Source organism: Balaenoptera musculus, chromosome 4, assembly GCF_009873245.2.
Source record: "Balaenoptera musculus isolate JJ_BM4_2016_0621 chromosome 4, mBalMus1.pri.v3, whole genome shotgun sequence".
NCBI lineage: Eukaryota > Metazoa > Chordata > Mammalia > Artiodactyla > Balaenopteridae > Balaenoptera > Balaenoptera musculus.
This window is the reverse complement of record NC_045788.1, coordinates 99,531,121-99,545,663: the sequence shown is the minus strand read 5'-3', so window position 1 is coordinate 99,545,663 and position 14,543 is coordinate 99,531,121. Positions and strand designations below refer to the sequence as shown.

Below are 14,543 nucleotides of genomic sequence, written 5' to 3'. Positions count from 1 at the left end.
TCGTATGCCTCAGTTTCCTCATCTGTAATGTGAAGATAATAACAGTACCCACCTCAAAGTTTTGTTGTCAAGATTAAAATATATTTTAGGTTTTTAGACCTGGCTCATGATAAGCACTATATAAGTGCTAGCTTTGTAATAATGATGGTGACATTGTGTTGGTAAAGGGAAAAAAAAGTATTTAACACCATATTCCTATAGTTGATGAATTAATGATGGACTAACCAGTATATATAAAAGTTCACATTTTATTAAGGAATAAATCCTCTTACCTATGATTACATACAGGGCCTCCACTCTTGCTACAAGAGCAATCATATAATGGATCAGTCTTTGGCAATATTTTAAAATATGCATTTAATTTAAAATATTTTTTCCTTTCTGGCTGATTTGTCTGATTCATCCAGGCTTACCACAGATAAGAGTTTTAATACATTCTATGACTGAATTTTTTGCACTATGCCTAAAGAATGCACTAGGAGTCTCAGATCTTTAATTGAGGCAGCCATATTTAGTGTCACTGAAATAAGTGTGATAACAGCTTGATCATGCAAAGCTTGACATGAAGAAAACACCTGCCTGGTGTTAATAAGATTACATGAATTTCACACAACAGAAGACCAAAGTAAATTGCCACTCTGCCTGTCTTGATAAAATACCAACAGAGTTTGCTATTCATTTCACTATATTCAAAAGTTTATTTGAATTACTATAAAATGTTAACAGAAAATCACTTGCAATCTGGCCTCATGGCAGGTGAGAGGTTTTAAAATATTGTTGAATCTTTATATGTACTAACAGATTTGTTAAGGCAAAATAAAAGCGAGAAGAAGAAAAAATATTTGTTTTGTTCTAGATATTCATTAAAGCAAACCAGAGTGATGTGAAAAGGAATTTCAAGTATATTAGTAGGCCTGGATATATCGGACATTAATTTAAACACGTACATATACCTTTACTCTCAAGGTTCACAGCCTCGATAGAAAAATGTTGAAAATTTCTATCATTTGCCAATTTTTTATGTCTAAGAGAAAATCTTTAAAAAATTAAAAACATTATTACAAACAAAACTGGAAAACTATGGCTTCTTTCTCCTGTGAACATAAGAACATTTAACTGCCAATAGGTTGAAAGCATCATTAAGTAAAAAAAAAAAAAAACTATTCTTGTTTTGATGTCAAATTATGTAAGATTTGTAAAACCCCAATATCACATACACTGAACTTAGGGACCACATTCTAGTCAGCATTTTTTGTTTGCGTGTTTGTTTATTTATTTTTTTACCATATATATATATATATATATATATATATATATATATATATATATATATATATATAAAACTTGCTAGACTGCTTTTTATTTCTAATGGACATGTTTACACATAATTTAGGAAGCAAAGTTTTGTCTTATTTCCTTTCTAGTTTTATTTTTTTTTCATTTAAAAAAAATCTTAGCATCTATACCAAAATATAATTAATATTCATGAATAGTCAACATTTAGTTGACTGTAATGAATTGGTTCAAAGAAAATATGGATAATCTGTGGCGCTACAAAAATTTAATTTGATCCTCTACACTTAAACTTACATAGCGTCGAGCTACTGGCCAGAACTGCTAGCTAATAAACCAACTGAAGATATTTTAATTTTTATTTCTTTCACCTTTCCAAAGATATATATAACTTAAAGCACATAAATAGTACTTTACAGTTTATAAGCACTTTTATATGCATTATCACTTTTGATCTTCCCAGTATCCTTATGGGGAAGGAACATTATAGAATTACAAAAGGTTTCATTATTATATTCACTTCATAGATGAATAAATTGGGGATCAAGCATCATGCTTTTAAGTAAATGCAGGGAGTTGACCATAGAAAAATTAAATCTGAAAACTCAAGCTTTATTGAATTTACTACATTGCACTGAGAAGTCTCTGACCGTCCTTCCCACAGTAACCCCTCTAGTCAACCTTGTCTCCTTACTGCCCTATGTCCATGTCATTCTCTTTACTGTTTCTGACCGTTGAATCTTTGTCTTCACTTCCCTCACTCCATATACTCCTGTCTGGAATGTTGCTGCTTTTCTTGGATATCCGAATCCTACCCATCATTCAAGGTCCAGCAAAAGTTTCACCTCCTCCAGGAAGTCTTGCAGCTCCCATTGTTCTTACTTAAATAATACAACATTTGCAGGGATTGGTTCTTAGGTTCCTAAGTGTTTCAGTGTTTCATCTAAATTCTCCTACTAGACTATAAGCTACAAAGAACAAAGACCAACTCTTATACTTCTTTGAAATACACAGCACTCTAGCACTGGATATATATGTAGTAAATTCATGATAAATATTTGGCTGTTTTTTAATCTATCCATTGGAGCCATTGCTGAACTGTAGATAATCTTACTGTATTTGTATTCAAACCATGTGACGTGTAATTTAACCTGTGTGAACTCAACTATAATAAGTAATTATAGTTGAGTTCAGTGTGGTCTTTTCAATATGTTCATATACCAGTTGACCCTAGCATTGATTTCTAATGGTAGTGAAGCCCAGACATATGCCCGTGCAATCAAATCAACTACATATGCCTGATGGATTCCCTGCAAAGAGCAGGCATTTGGCCCATATATCAGTATTGAGAACAGGAACAGGAAATGTTATGCAGTGATTGCTTTTCTATAGAATTGCATTAGCATCACCCATTCTGCTAGTCATAATTTCTCAGCAGATCAGGGATATCTATCAATGGAAGTTCCTGTGGTACAGCATACGAAAATGCATTTCATTATTCATTACAAATGATGCTGATCAGGCATATTGTCATTACAAGTTTAATTTTTAAGGAAGAGATCTCTATGTAAAAATGGCACACTTGAGAGTCATCACCTTAAAAAACAAAAAGATGGTACTTTGTGACAATTCATTTTTTCTGGAATATAAGTATTCTGTTTAAACAACTAACTACTTTTGTTCATATTTTAAGGTGAATTTGGAGAAGTCTGTAGTGGGCGTTTGAAAACACCAGGGAAAAGAGAGATTCCAGTTGCCATCAAAACTTTGAAAGGTGGCCACATGGATCGGCAAAGAAGAGATTTTTTAAGAGAAGCAAGTATCATGGGTCAGTTTGACCACCCAAATATCATTCGCTTAGAAGGTGTTGTCACAAAAAGTAAGTACTGATTTTCTTCTTTTATATATATGTCTCATTTCCTTAAATTAAAAAAAAAGCTTAATAGCAATATCACAGCCATTTAGGGGATAACTTAGTTCAGATATCATCTTCAGATATCATCCCTTGGAGTCTTGATATTAGTCTATGACTTTATCAGAGTTTGCACTGGTCACCAAACAGCTTTGAAATGTTTTTTTTATTACCTGTAAATCATTTGCTAATTTAACTTGAAATAATAAATCAAGGTAAAGGGTTATATATTTTTTCCTAATTTCTGTAAGCAATTCACTTCTTCTGAACCTGCCTAAATTTCAATATTAATAAGAGAAACAGTTAAAATATTTGGGGTCATTAAGGTAAAATAGTTCTGTTTGTAAATAAATGTCATATACAAATATAGAATGCTTTAGCTAAAGTAAAACTTTTAAATAAAAAGTTCTTTATGGAACCTACCTACATAAATGCCATTAGAACTGTATTATTTTAATTTATATAAAATGAAGAAAAGAATTACAATTTCTGAAATAAAAATCCAGTTTTTACAGAAATAGTGGGATCAAAACCATTCCTTTGGGAAAAAAGTTCCTCAGAAATCCAAAACTAATCATATCATCTAAGAAATAGATTGCAATATATTCACTTTTATTTGAATAATGATAAGGCATAACTTAATATTTCTCCTTATTTTATTCACTAATGAGTTATAACATATAAAACTCAATATAGTATGGCATTATAAACTCATAAAAATAATCTAACTCTTTGAGAGGCATTTTTCTTTTGTAAAACTGAAATTTGTTTTAAAACCATTTAAATGAAATTGAAATTTCTTATTATATTTGGAAGGAGGAAAGTGTAAAAGCTTACTGAAAACATTTAACTGACTCTGTGTCTGAAACTCCAAAGTCCTTCTCACAATGCATTGGCCAACATGCTATCCAAGGAGAGCAGAAAATTACTGATAGCCATGATAGTTTGGAGGACACAAAAGATTGCTTTTGATTTCAGCTGTTGCCATGGGCAACTTAGTTACTTTAGTGGCCTTAGTAGAACCTTCCAGTATTCATGCCCTGGTGTTGTTCTCTCCCACATTGATTGTGGGCTTGTCCATGTGACTAGCCTTGGCCTATGGGACATTAACAAGTGTGATACAAGTGGAAGCATCTTACATATTTGTACACTGGGCCTTATCCTCTTGGAACACTCTGTCATGTAACTTAGTCTCCAATGTTGAGCAAAGCCAGTACATATGGTGAGGCCATACGCAGAACTGCAAAGAGGAGAACTGAGGCATTCTAGTCAACAACAGCTCTACAAGAGCTCCCAGCAGATAGTCAGCACTGAGTGCCAGCTTTGTAAAGAACCATCTCAGACATTACAGCCCCTACTTCTACTGCCAGATGGCTGCAGCTGCAGATGATATTTTGTGGAGCAAAGTATCCACCCAGCTCAGTCCAATCAACCCGTAAAATCATGAGAGGTAATAAAATGGTTGTTGTTTTAAGCCGCTCCGTTTTGGATAGTTTATTACACAGCAATAGTTAACCAAACAGATAGACACCAGTTAGAATTCCACTCCTGCCACTGAAGTCTTGTGAAGTTTTAGGTAGATGATTTAACATCTCTATTGTTTACTTCCACACTGTAAAATGGGGCCAAAATAAGTCCTACCCAATAGGAATGCTGTAAGGATTAATTTTATAAATGTATAAAGCATTTAGCATAGCATGTGACTCATACTAAGCCACATTAAATGGTAGCTATTATTGGTACTATAGTTCACCATTTCATTCTCATGGCAACTCTTATGCATATCTGCTGAACCTTCAGTATTCACTGAAGGATATTGAATATCAAACGGGTGAATTAACCCGCATAAGGACCTCTAACCCATAGTACGTGGTATGACTGATGTTCAAACTGAGGTCTGTCTGTTTGACAGACCCATGGGATCTTTTGTTTCTTTGCTTTTTATTTTGCTGTATCACAGTGAATAAGTCAGAGTTTTACACTTTGTCTTATCTGAATTAAATAGCATTAAATAAATTATAATCTGAATAAAATAACACAATACCTTTTAAAAATAAGGAAAATATTTAGATGAGTGGAATAAACTACCTCTTATGTAAAATTTGGAGAGATCCAGATATGCCACAATACCTAGCAAAAATACTAATCTAAAAGAGAGAGAGAGGAAACAACATATTAATTATTTCTTTTATATTTTCTGACTTCCTTGTCATTAATTTAGCATGAACATTTCAAGTTATTCCTTATGTTTTATATCTCTCTGGAATGAAAAAGATAATTTTAAAGTTGGATTATGAACCTTTGCAAAGCATTTAAAATAATTTAAGTATGCTGTTGAAGTCCTCGTATGAGTATTTATGCATGAAATATCTGGAAATAAATATCTAACAATAAATTCAAAGATCAGATATTTATTTTCTACCTTTGATAAATCACATTCTGTGAATTATTCATGTATCCCTATGTGTTTTTATTATCTATCTATATAATATTATATATAATTTGGCCCTATGAAGTAGTAGGAATTATTTATTCTAAATCAACTAAATAGGTTTAATAAGATAATCTATGGCACTTGTCTGCCAGTTTGAAATACTCAGTTTATTTCACAAAGACATTCAAGCAACTAACACAGTGATTGCTTTACATCTCTAACAATCTTGTATAAAATTGGGACCAGTGACCCTTACGTAGCCCAATTTGTATGATTCCTAAGTGAAGGTCCTTATTCCATTTTAAGAAAAAGAAAAAGAAAGAGAGAAAAGATAAGAAAAGAAAAGAAAGGCTAATTGAGAAAGGATAGATTCAATATGCTTTTGAGTGGCAATAATCATTGTAGTTTTAACTTGTAAGTATGAGCCCCACATAAGGGTGTTGTGGTGATGCTGAGGTGGGTGGTGGAGATGGAGAAAGGAATAATTCCCGCAAAGACAAGTGGGCGTATTTATACTGTTATCTTCTTGCAAATGCTATGGGATTTTTAAGAGAAAGGCAATAAATGAGTGCCTCATTCCCATAAATACATGGTAATTGTACCAAGATTACCCTTAAGTAGCTAAGAGATAGCTAGCAATTAATGCTCCCTAAGGACTACCATATTGCATAAAAGATAATACTGACAAAGATAAAGATGCAGTATAGGTTTATATGGTCATGTTAGTAGAGTATCCTGGGGTTCTGAGAAATAAATGCACTGACTCTCAGTTGCAAGTAATGCAAAATTATAGATCAAAATCTTCATCAGATCCTTTTATAAATTCTTAATATGCATAATTTTTATCTTATCTATAGGTTTTATCGCTGAGAGATACATATTATAAAGTTCTTGGAAACACTTTTGCTCTTTCATACTTGTGCATATAACTACTTTTATTATAAACTTCAAAGTTAAATGATTAAAAGCTGTATTATATAGAAAGTGTGTCAGATAAAAGTTGAACCTATTTGTTTGACACACATCACAATTTCATTAACCTATTAAGAAGCAACTGATATAGAAAGAGATTAATCCAGCTAAACCATTTGCTTAGCACATACATTTTCTCCAAGAAGCAAATAGAAGCCATCAGTTAGAGAACAGACTTGTAGCTATTAGTACCATGGATAGTAGCAGTTTGTAACAGGTGATGTATACACCAGTGTCATTAACTACATATCCAAAAGAGAAAGTGCTACCTTCTATAAAAAGATAAGAGTTGTGGTTAAATGATAAAGAAACACAATGCAGTAACCACACTCTAGAAGATGGAGCCCTACAGTTTGAATTCATGATGATATGGAAGAACCAAAAAGAGAAAGAATGAAGTGCCTATCTCCCAGCTTAGGTAACAACTAAATGTAGGTATACTAAACTATATCTCAAATAAATCATAAATCCAGTGAGGAATAATAGAAGTCAATCAGGATATCAAACAAATTCCCAAACATAAATTTATTTTATCATGGGACATTGCTAAGGACTCTAGAACAGCATAGAATCTGTAACACAAAGTACTGGGCCTACACAAACCATCTTTAAATATTCCAGAGTATTGAGGGTTCCTTCCAAATAGTTTTGATGGGTCCACATGGACTCTAAATCAGAGAGTAGATTCAGGCCAGTCAAATAGACAGTAAATACACAAGAACTGTTTCTCCAGTCCCAGAATTGCATTTTACTTGTCAAGTAATACATTCTCCAAGATTTCGACTATTACAGTTGCCACCAATATGATAGCTGCCTCTCCACCTGCTTGTATATTCTGCTACTGGACACAGGGTCTTGTGCAAGTTATTCAATGTCTTTAAGCCTCAATATTTTCCTCCGCACAAAAGATTGAAAAGTTCATATTGTACTGCAAAACAAGAAAGGTCACATCTAACCCTAACATGTTTGTATTTCATTCCTTTGCCAAAAGAAAGAATCATGAGATGTTGGTAAGGAAAGTTTGTGCCAGTAATAATTTACCACCCAACCTCCAACTTTATTATGATGTCAGGTTCGTATCAGTGATCAGGAAGAAACAAAAAGTGCCTTTAATAAAGTGTTTATCTTACAGTCTGTAAAGTAGAAAAGTATAGGTAAAATTTTGCTGTAAGCAAAATCAAGGTTTGGATATATGGAATATATGTTGAAGGGAGTAAAACATTCTGTGAAACTGATTCTAATGAAAGAACTTAGACTTTTTTTGTGAAATTCAGCTACTCAACTAGCTAAGGTAGGTTAAGAGTTTTGTTTTACTTTGTTTTGTTTTTCTAGGAACATTTACTGAGCACCACCAAGGTGTCAGACACTACTGCTTATTAAAACCTAGAGATAGAGAAACAAAGGTCTCAGTGATCTTGAGAAGCTCATTTGTTGGCTCCAGTCCACTGGGAGCAACAAACAAGTAGGCCAGTATTTCCCAATACGGTGCAGCATGTGCTGTTTTGGATACAATTATTCATTAACTTGTTCATTATTTTATTCAGAGAATATTTATTGGGTGCCAACTCTTCTAATCACTGGTAATAGAGTAGTGAAAAAGACAGAGCTTTTACCTGCTGGAGGCAGCAAAAAGGAATCTAAATATATCAATATAATTTTAGATAAAGAGAACAAACCTGAGTGAAGTGAAGGAGCAAGCCGTGCTAGGGTTTGGTAGGATAGTATTCCAGGCAGAGGAAGCAATAAGTTCTAAACCCTTGTGCTAAGAAAGAATGTGGCATGTTGGGGGAGCATCGAAAACAGCTGGAGCTAAGTAATAACAGTGTGAATTATATATTGAAAGAAAAAACTAGAGGCAGGTAAAACAGTAAGGAGGCTAGTATAGTAATCCAAGTGAAAAATGATGAGAAAGATAGAAGAAATAGATTCAAGAGCTGTTTCCAAGGTTAAATTAGGAGACTTGAGTGACTGATTATATATGGGGAATGAGGGAATGGGGATGGTTTTGGATGACTTCCAAGCTTCTGGTTTACATAAGTAGGGAGATGGAAAGGAAATTATGGAGAAATAATAGACTTGGAGGGTTAACAATGAATTCTGATTTGGACGTGATAAGTTGGAAGTGTCTTGGACATTTAAAAACTTCCAGGAAGCCTCTGAAGCCTCGGTGGGATTCTGGTGTGCAGGTGCAAATGATGGGTGGTGATCAGTAGTTGAAGCCATCGGGAGGATGAAATTACCCAGAAGGTTGAGGAGAACCAGCCCTAACAGGCTGACTTAAAAAGAAAAGCTTATGAAAGAGACAGACAGAACAACGTGGAAGAAGGAGGACACATCTCTAAGAATGAAAGATGGGTCATTAGCATAAAATGAGCTGGGAAGCCAAATAAAATAAGGATTGAGAAGCATCCATTGGATGGAGCAACTAGGAGGACACAGCCCATCACAGCACACTGTGAGAGTCAAGGCCAAGATTGAAGTGGTCTTTAGAGTGAGTGAGGCATGTGTGCACTGCAGTCAGACTGATAGCTTAAAAAATGCAAATTAGATTGTGTTCATTTCTTACTTAGATTCCAAATGCTTAGCATTCTTTAAATCATTCATTCATTTAAGTAATATTTATTATGTGCCTAACTACTATGCGGCAGCACTTTTCTAAGCATTAGGTATTTGGCAATGGATAAGAAAGTCAAAACGCCTGCCCTCCTGGGTCAGGTCCCTGGGTCTTCTTTCTCTGGTTTCATTCTCCACTATCCTTCTTGAATCCTAGATTGCTTTCATACTAAATGACAAAATCATCTCAAAACTTATTCTCATTTTTCCCATGTATTCTTTCTTTTCTAAATCCCTGAGACACTGGAAGAAAATGTACCAAACTGACCCGTACATAGATAACTATGGTATGCAAAGATTGTTGGTAGCTAGAAGACCCAGCTGCCTTTGGAGTTACCCGCCTTCCTTTTTTCAATCATGTACAAGGCTAGATCATTTGCTGAGGTGATAGGTAGAGGGCTTGAGGTGTTGGTGAATATTTGAACTGGCTCTTGAGAAAAGTGTGAAAGAAAACTGATCAGGAAAGGTTAGAAAGATTGTGGGTATTACTAAGAACACAAGAGAACCTGGAGATCAGGACAGAAGCTGCTGCCCCAAAGAGCACTGTTGATAAATTGAGGAAAAGAGTTGATAGCATGAAAGTAGGAAGAGATGCAACCCGAGGGAAAAGGAAAGATAAGAGGCAACAAAAAGAGAAGAAATAGAGATTTTCTCTCTTCTCCTACCATCCTTAATATTTACTATTTACTGTTTACGGAAATTAGTGATGAATTATTCTTATGCAGTTTCTGGAGTCTAATGGAGTCTCAGGAGATTTACTGCAAAGTATTTGCCATTTGGAATTATAATGTATACATATGGATAAATAGAAAATGAACCAAGTGTGACTCTGAGAAACAGTAACAGGATGACATAATCTGGTGGCCCTGTGTATCACACTGTTCAAGCAGCACTGGGGCTAATCGGGATCACCAGCTTATTTTCTTTCTGCCAGAGTGTACTTCTCTCTTTACAAGAGAGAATAAACTTCTCCTGTATTCAGAAGAAATTTATTCTTGTCTCTTCAGTGTTTAAGTATCTGAGTTTTCTCAAGGTCTTTCACTCTAATCACCTCCCTAGATCTACTTCTAACTTACTGTCTCCTTCCTGTGGTTCTCTCTCTTTCCTAAGACAGCCTGCTAATTATTGGGTAGACTATAATAAGAAGTATCAGGTTAAAAATTCTAGTAACAGGTTGCCCAGTCTGAAGATAACACTGTAAGAACTAGGAGAGAAAAGAGAATATAAAAACAACTTTATGCATACATAATATTGCCTTTTAATACGTCTAAATAAAATTGAATAGAGCCATCTAGAGGGTGAAATCTTACTCATTTCAAAAGTGAAAATTCTTTCCAAATCATTTGGAAAGAATGATGCAATTTGTTCTGGTAAAGAGTTTGATGGCTCCAAATTTGAGAAGGGCTATAGATAAATCCATGTTATAGACATTAATTTGCATCCATAAACTCAGGAGAATGAGTACCATCCTTCCAGGCTGCAAGGTAAAGTAACCAGTCATTACTTAGGAACTTTTTCACCAAGTTCCTGATGGTCTTATGTATTGATAGGAGTGAATAAAGACCAGTAGGAATCTTAATCACTGAAAATGATTATGGGCCACTGAAAATGATTATTGGCCCCTTGTATATGTGATTTCTGATTTAAAAAATTATCTCAAAATAATGAATGGAAATCTAGCAGTGTCCTTACTTAATCCCTTGATGAATACTTTAATGCTTGTTTTGTTGTTGTGGGAATATATTACTATAACTTTCCTTAAATTTTCGCTTTGATATAATTTCAGACTTACAGAAAAAGTTATTCAAATAATATAGTTCCAATATAACTCTCACTGTTTCCCCTGATGTATTTTACATAAGCATAGGACTGTTATCAAAGCCAAGAAACAAACATCTGTACAGTACTATTTACTTAACTACAGACTTTTATTCAGATTTTATCAGCTTTTCCACTAGTGTCCTTTCTCTCTTCTAGGACTCATCCAGGATCCCACCTTGCACTACTTATCCTTAGTCCAGTCTGCGTTTAATCTGTGCAATTCTTCAGTCTTCTCTTGTCTTTCATGACCTTGACAGTTTTCAAAACTACTAGTCAGTGATTTGTAAAATGTCCATTAGTTTGGGTGTGTCCATTGTTTTTTCATGATTCAATTTGTGGTTATGCATTTTTGGCAGGAACATCACAAAAGTTGCATACCCTCTTTATGCATTATATCCGGGGATACATGATGATGTCCACGTGCATTATTCCTGGGGACGTTAACAGGGATCACTTGGTTAAGGTGGTGTCTCCTAGAAAGTTACTGAAAAATTACTTTCCCCCTCTTGTAGTTAATGTATATTTGGGAGGAGATTAGACTATGCAAATATCCTCTTTTTCCTCAGACTTTTTCCCATTAATTTTATCATCCATAGCAGATCTTGCCCGCAACAATTACTACTGTCATATTTTAATGGTGATTTTTCTATTTTTCTCTTTCCTTCTGCATTTGTTAATCAGAACATTTCTTTAAGGAAGAACTGTGTTTCAGAATGTTCTGTAAATGGAATTACACAATAAGTAGCCTTTCAGACCTGGCTTCTTTCTCTTAGCAGAATGCACTTGAGATTCATGCCTCTTTGTTGTTGCTGAGCAGTACTCCTCTGTATGATGTACCATCAGTTTGGTTCTGCATTCAGCGGTTGAAGGACATCTGGGTTGTTTCCAGTTTGGATGATGATTTATAAAACTGATATGAACATTCATGTGTAAGTCTCTGTGTAAACACATATTTCTATTTATCTTGGAGAAATACCTACGTGTGGAATGACTAGATCCAATGGTAAATATATGTTTAATTTTCTAAGAAACTGCCAAACTGTTTTCCAAACTGGATGTTCCATTTTACATTTCCACTAGTAATTAATGAGAGTTTCAGTTACTCTGAATCATCAGCAATGCTTGATACTGTCTTTTTTTTTTTTAATTAGCCATTAGTGAGTCTATACTGGTATCTTACTGTCATTTTAATTTGCATTTCCTATGACTATTGATTTTGATCATCTTCCCATATGTGTACTCGCTATCCATATATCTTTTTTGGTGAAGCGTGTCTTCAGATTTTTACCCATTTTCTTTCATTGGGTTGTTTTTTCTTAATGTTGAGTTCTAAAAGTTTTTTTTTTTAATATTTTCTAGATACAGTTCTTTGTCAGAAATGTGATTTGTAGATATTTTTCCAGTTTGTAGCTTGTTTTTCTATTCCATGAAGAGTGTCTTTAGCAGAGTAAGTGTTTTTAATTTTGATAAAGTCTAATTTTTTTTACTTTTTTCTTTTATGGATTGTGCTTCTCTGTGTGGTATCAAGAAACTCTTTACCTAGTCCAAAGTCACAAAGACTTTCTCTTCTACTCACCTCTAGAAGTTTTACATATAGGTCTAAGATCCCTTTTGAATTAATTTTTCCGTAAACTGTGAAGAATGGGCCAAGGTTCTTTTTCTTTCTTTCTTTCTTTGCATATGGAAAATTTCACCACCATTTGTTGAATTCTTTTTTTTTTAAAGGCACAAGCCTGTTTTTCCTCATTTTTAACTTTCTTTCCTTGCTTAAAATCCTTCACTGGCTTTCCTTCACCCACAGGACAAAATTCATGCCACTGTATATAGAAATTCAAGGTTCTAAAGACTGGACTCCACTCACAGCATATCTTTAGCCTCATCTCCTGCCTTCTCTACCTCTTAGTTTATATTCTATTAACAGTAAATCACTGTGTGATTCATATTTCAAATGAAATATTCAGATGAATAGTTCAGTGAATCAGTGACTGATCATATTTGATCATACTTGGCCCTTTTCTTGGAAATCCCTCTCTTTCCCACAGCCCCATCGCCCTTAACTCAACCAGCAAGCTCTACTTATGCGGAATGACTCAGCTTATATGAAACATCTTTTCTTAATCTTTGTACTTGTAGATATCTACATTGCACTTAACATGTTGTGCTATAATTTTCATTTATATGTATGACCCAAAAGTCTACTGTTTCTTAACTCTTACCCTATAATATTAGGACCTCTGCACCCTTTTTCTGTGTTTGTTTTTTAAATGGGAATTATTTATTTATTTATTTATTTGTTTGTTTGTTTATTTATTTATTTATGGCTGTGTTGGGTTTTCGTTTCTGTGCGAGGGCTTTCTCTAGTTGTGGCAAGTGGGGGCCACTCTTCCTCGCGGTGTGCGGGCCTCTCACTATCGCGGCCTCTCTTGTTGCAGAGCACAGGCTCCAGACACGCAGGCTCAGTAATTGTGGCTCACGGGCCTAGTTGCTCCGCGGCACGTGGGATCTTCCCAGACCAGGGCTCGAACCCGTGTCTCCTGCATTGGCAGGCAGATTCTCAACCACTGCGCCACCAGGGAAGCCCCTCTGCACCCTTTTGCAATGACCGTGAGTTTTTTCTGGGGGAGCAATGCAGCATCTACACTGTCTTTTACGCCTGTTAAGGCTCCCTCTAACCTTCACATTTCCTGCCCACAGCCCTTGTAGAGGCTCCAGGAGCCCAGCCACTGCCCATTAGTGGGGAAAACCAACTTGCCATTCATTTGGTTTCTGATGACCCTTAATTTCCTGTTAATTAAGGGTTAAACTCCGTCTACTGGCCACCCCATATTCTCCATTTAATCTTTTTTTTTTTTTAATGAATTTATTTACTTATTTTTGGCTGCATTGGGTCTTTGTTGCTGTGCGCGGGCTTTCTCTAGTTGCTGCAAGCAGGGGCTACTCTTTGTTGCGGCGTGCAGGTTTCTCATTGCGGTGGCTTCTCTTGTTGTGGAGCGCGGGCTCTAGGCACGCGGGCTTCAGCAGTTGTGGCACGCGGGCTCTAGAGCACAGACTCAGTAGTTGTGGCGCACAAGCTTAGTTGCTCGGCAGCATGCGGGATCTTCCTGGACCAAGGCTCGAACCCACGTCCCCTGTACTGGCAGGCGGATTCTCAACCACTGCACCACCAGGAAAGTCCCTTTCCATTTAATCTTAATTTTCTATTCTAGCTTCATCTTACTCTCCCCTCAAGCACCCTCCTCCCATATCTCCAATACATACCCCCCGATGCATATTTTATATTACTTGCTTTTGGATAGAGGGGGAAATCCTATGTTATATTGGAATGGGGATTTGAGGAGGCCATGATATCTTGAGGATAGTCTTTATTTTATTTACTGTGGTGCCTAGCATGGTGCTGAGCATACAGTAAACACTAAGTTCACATGAATGAAGGAAAATTGTAAGAAAGAAGGAAAAGGAAGGAAAGGATAGGGGTAGAATGAAAAGAAAGAGGGAAGA

At 35.4% G+C, this 14,543-nt stretch overlaps 1 protein-coding gene across 1 annotated transcript in view; it reads left to right on the top strand.

Annotated features, from left to right (window-relative positions):
- The window catches only part of EPHA6 (EPH receptor A6), an 852,487-nt gene that overhangs the window by 646,750 nt on the left and 191,194 nt on the right, over positions 1-14,543 (top strand). Inside the window, exon 11 of the mRNA XM_036850549.1 lies at positions 2,987-3,172. Within this exon, the coding sequence (XP_036706444.1) occupies positions 2,987-3,172 (186 nt within the window). The remainder of the gene's footprint in view (positions 1-2,986; positions 3,173-14,543) is intronic.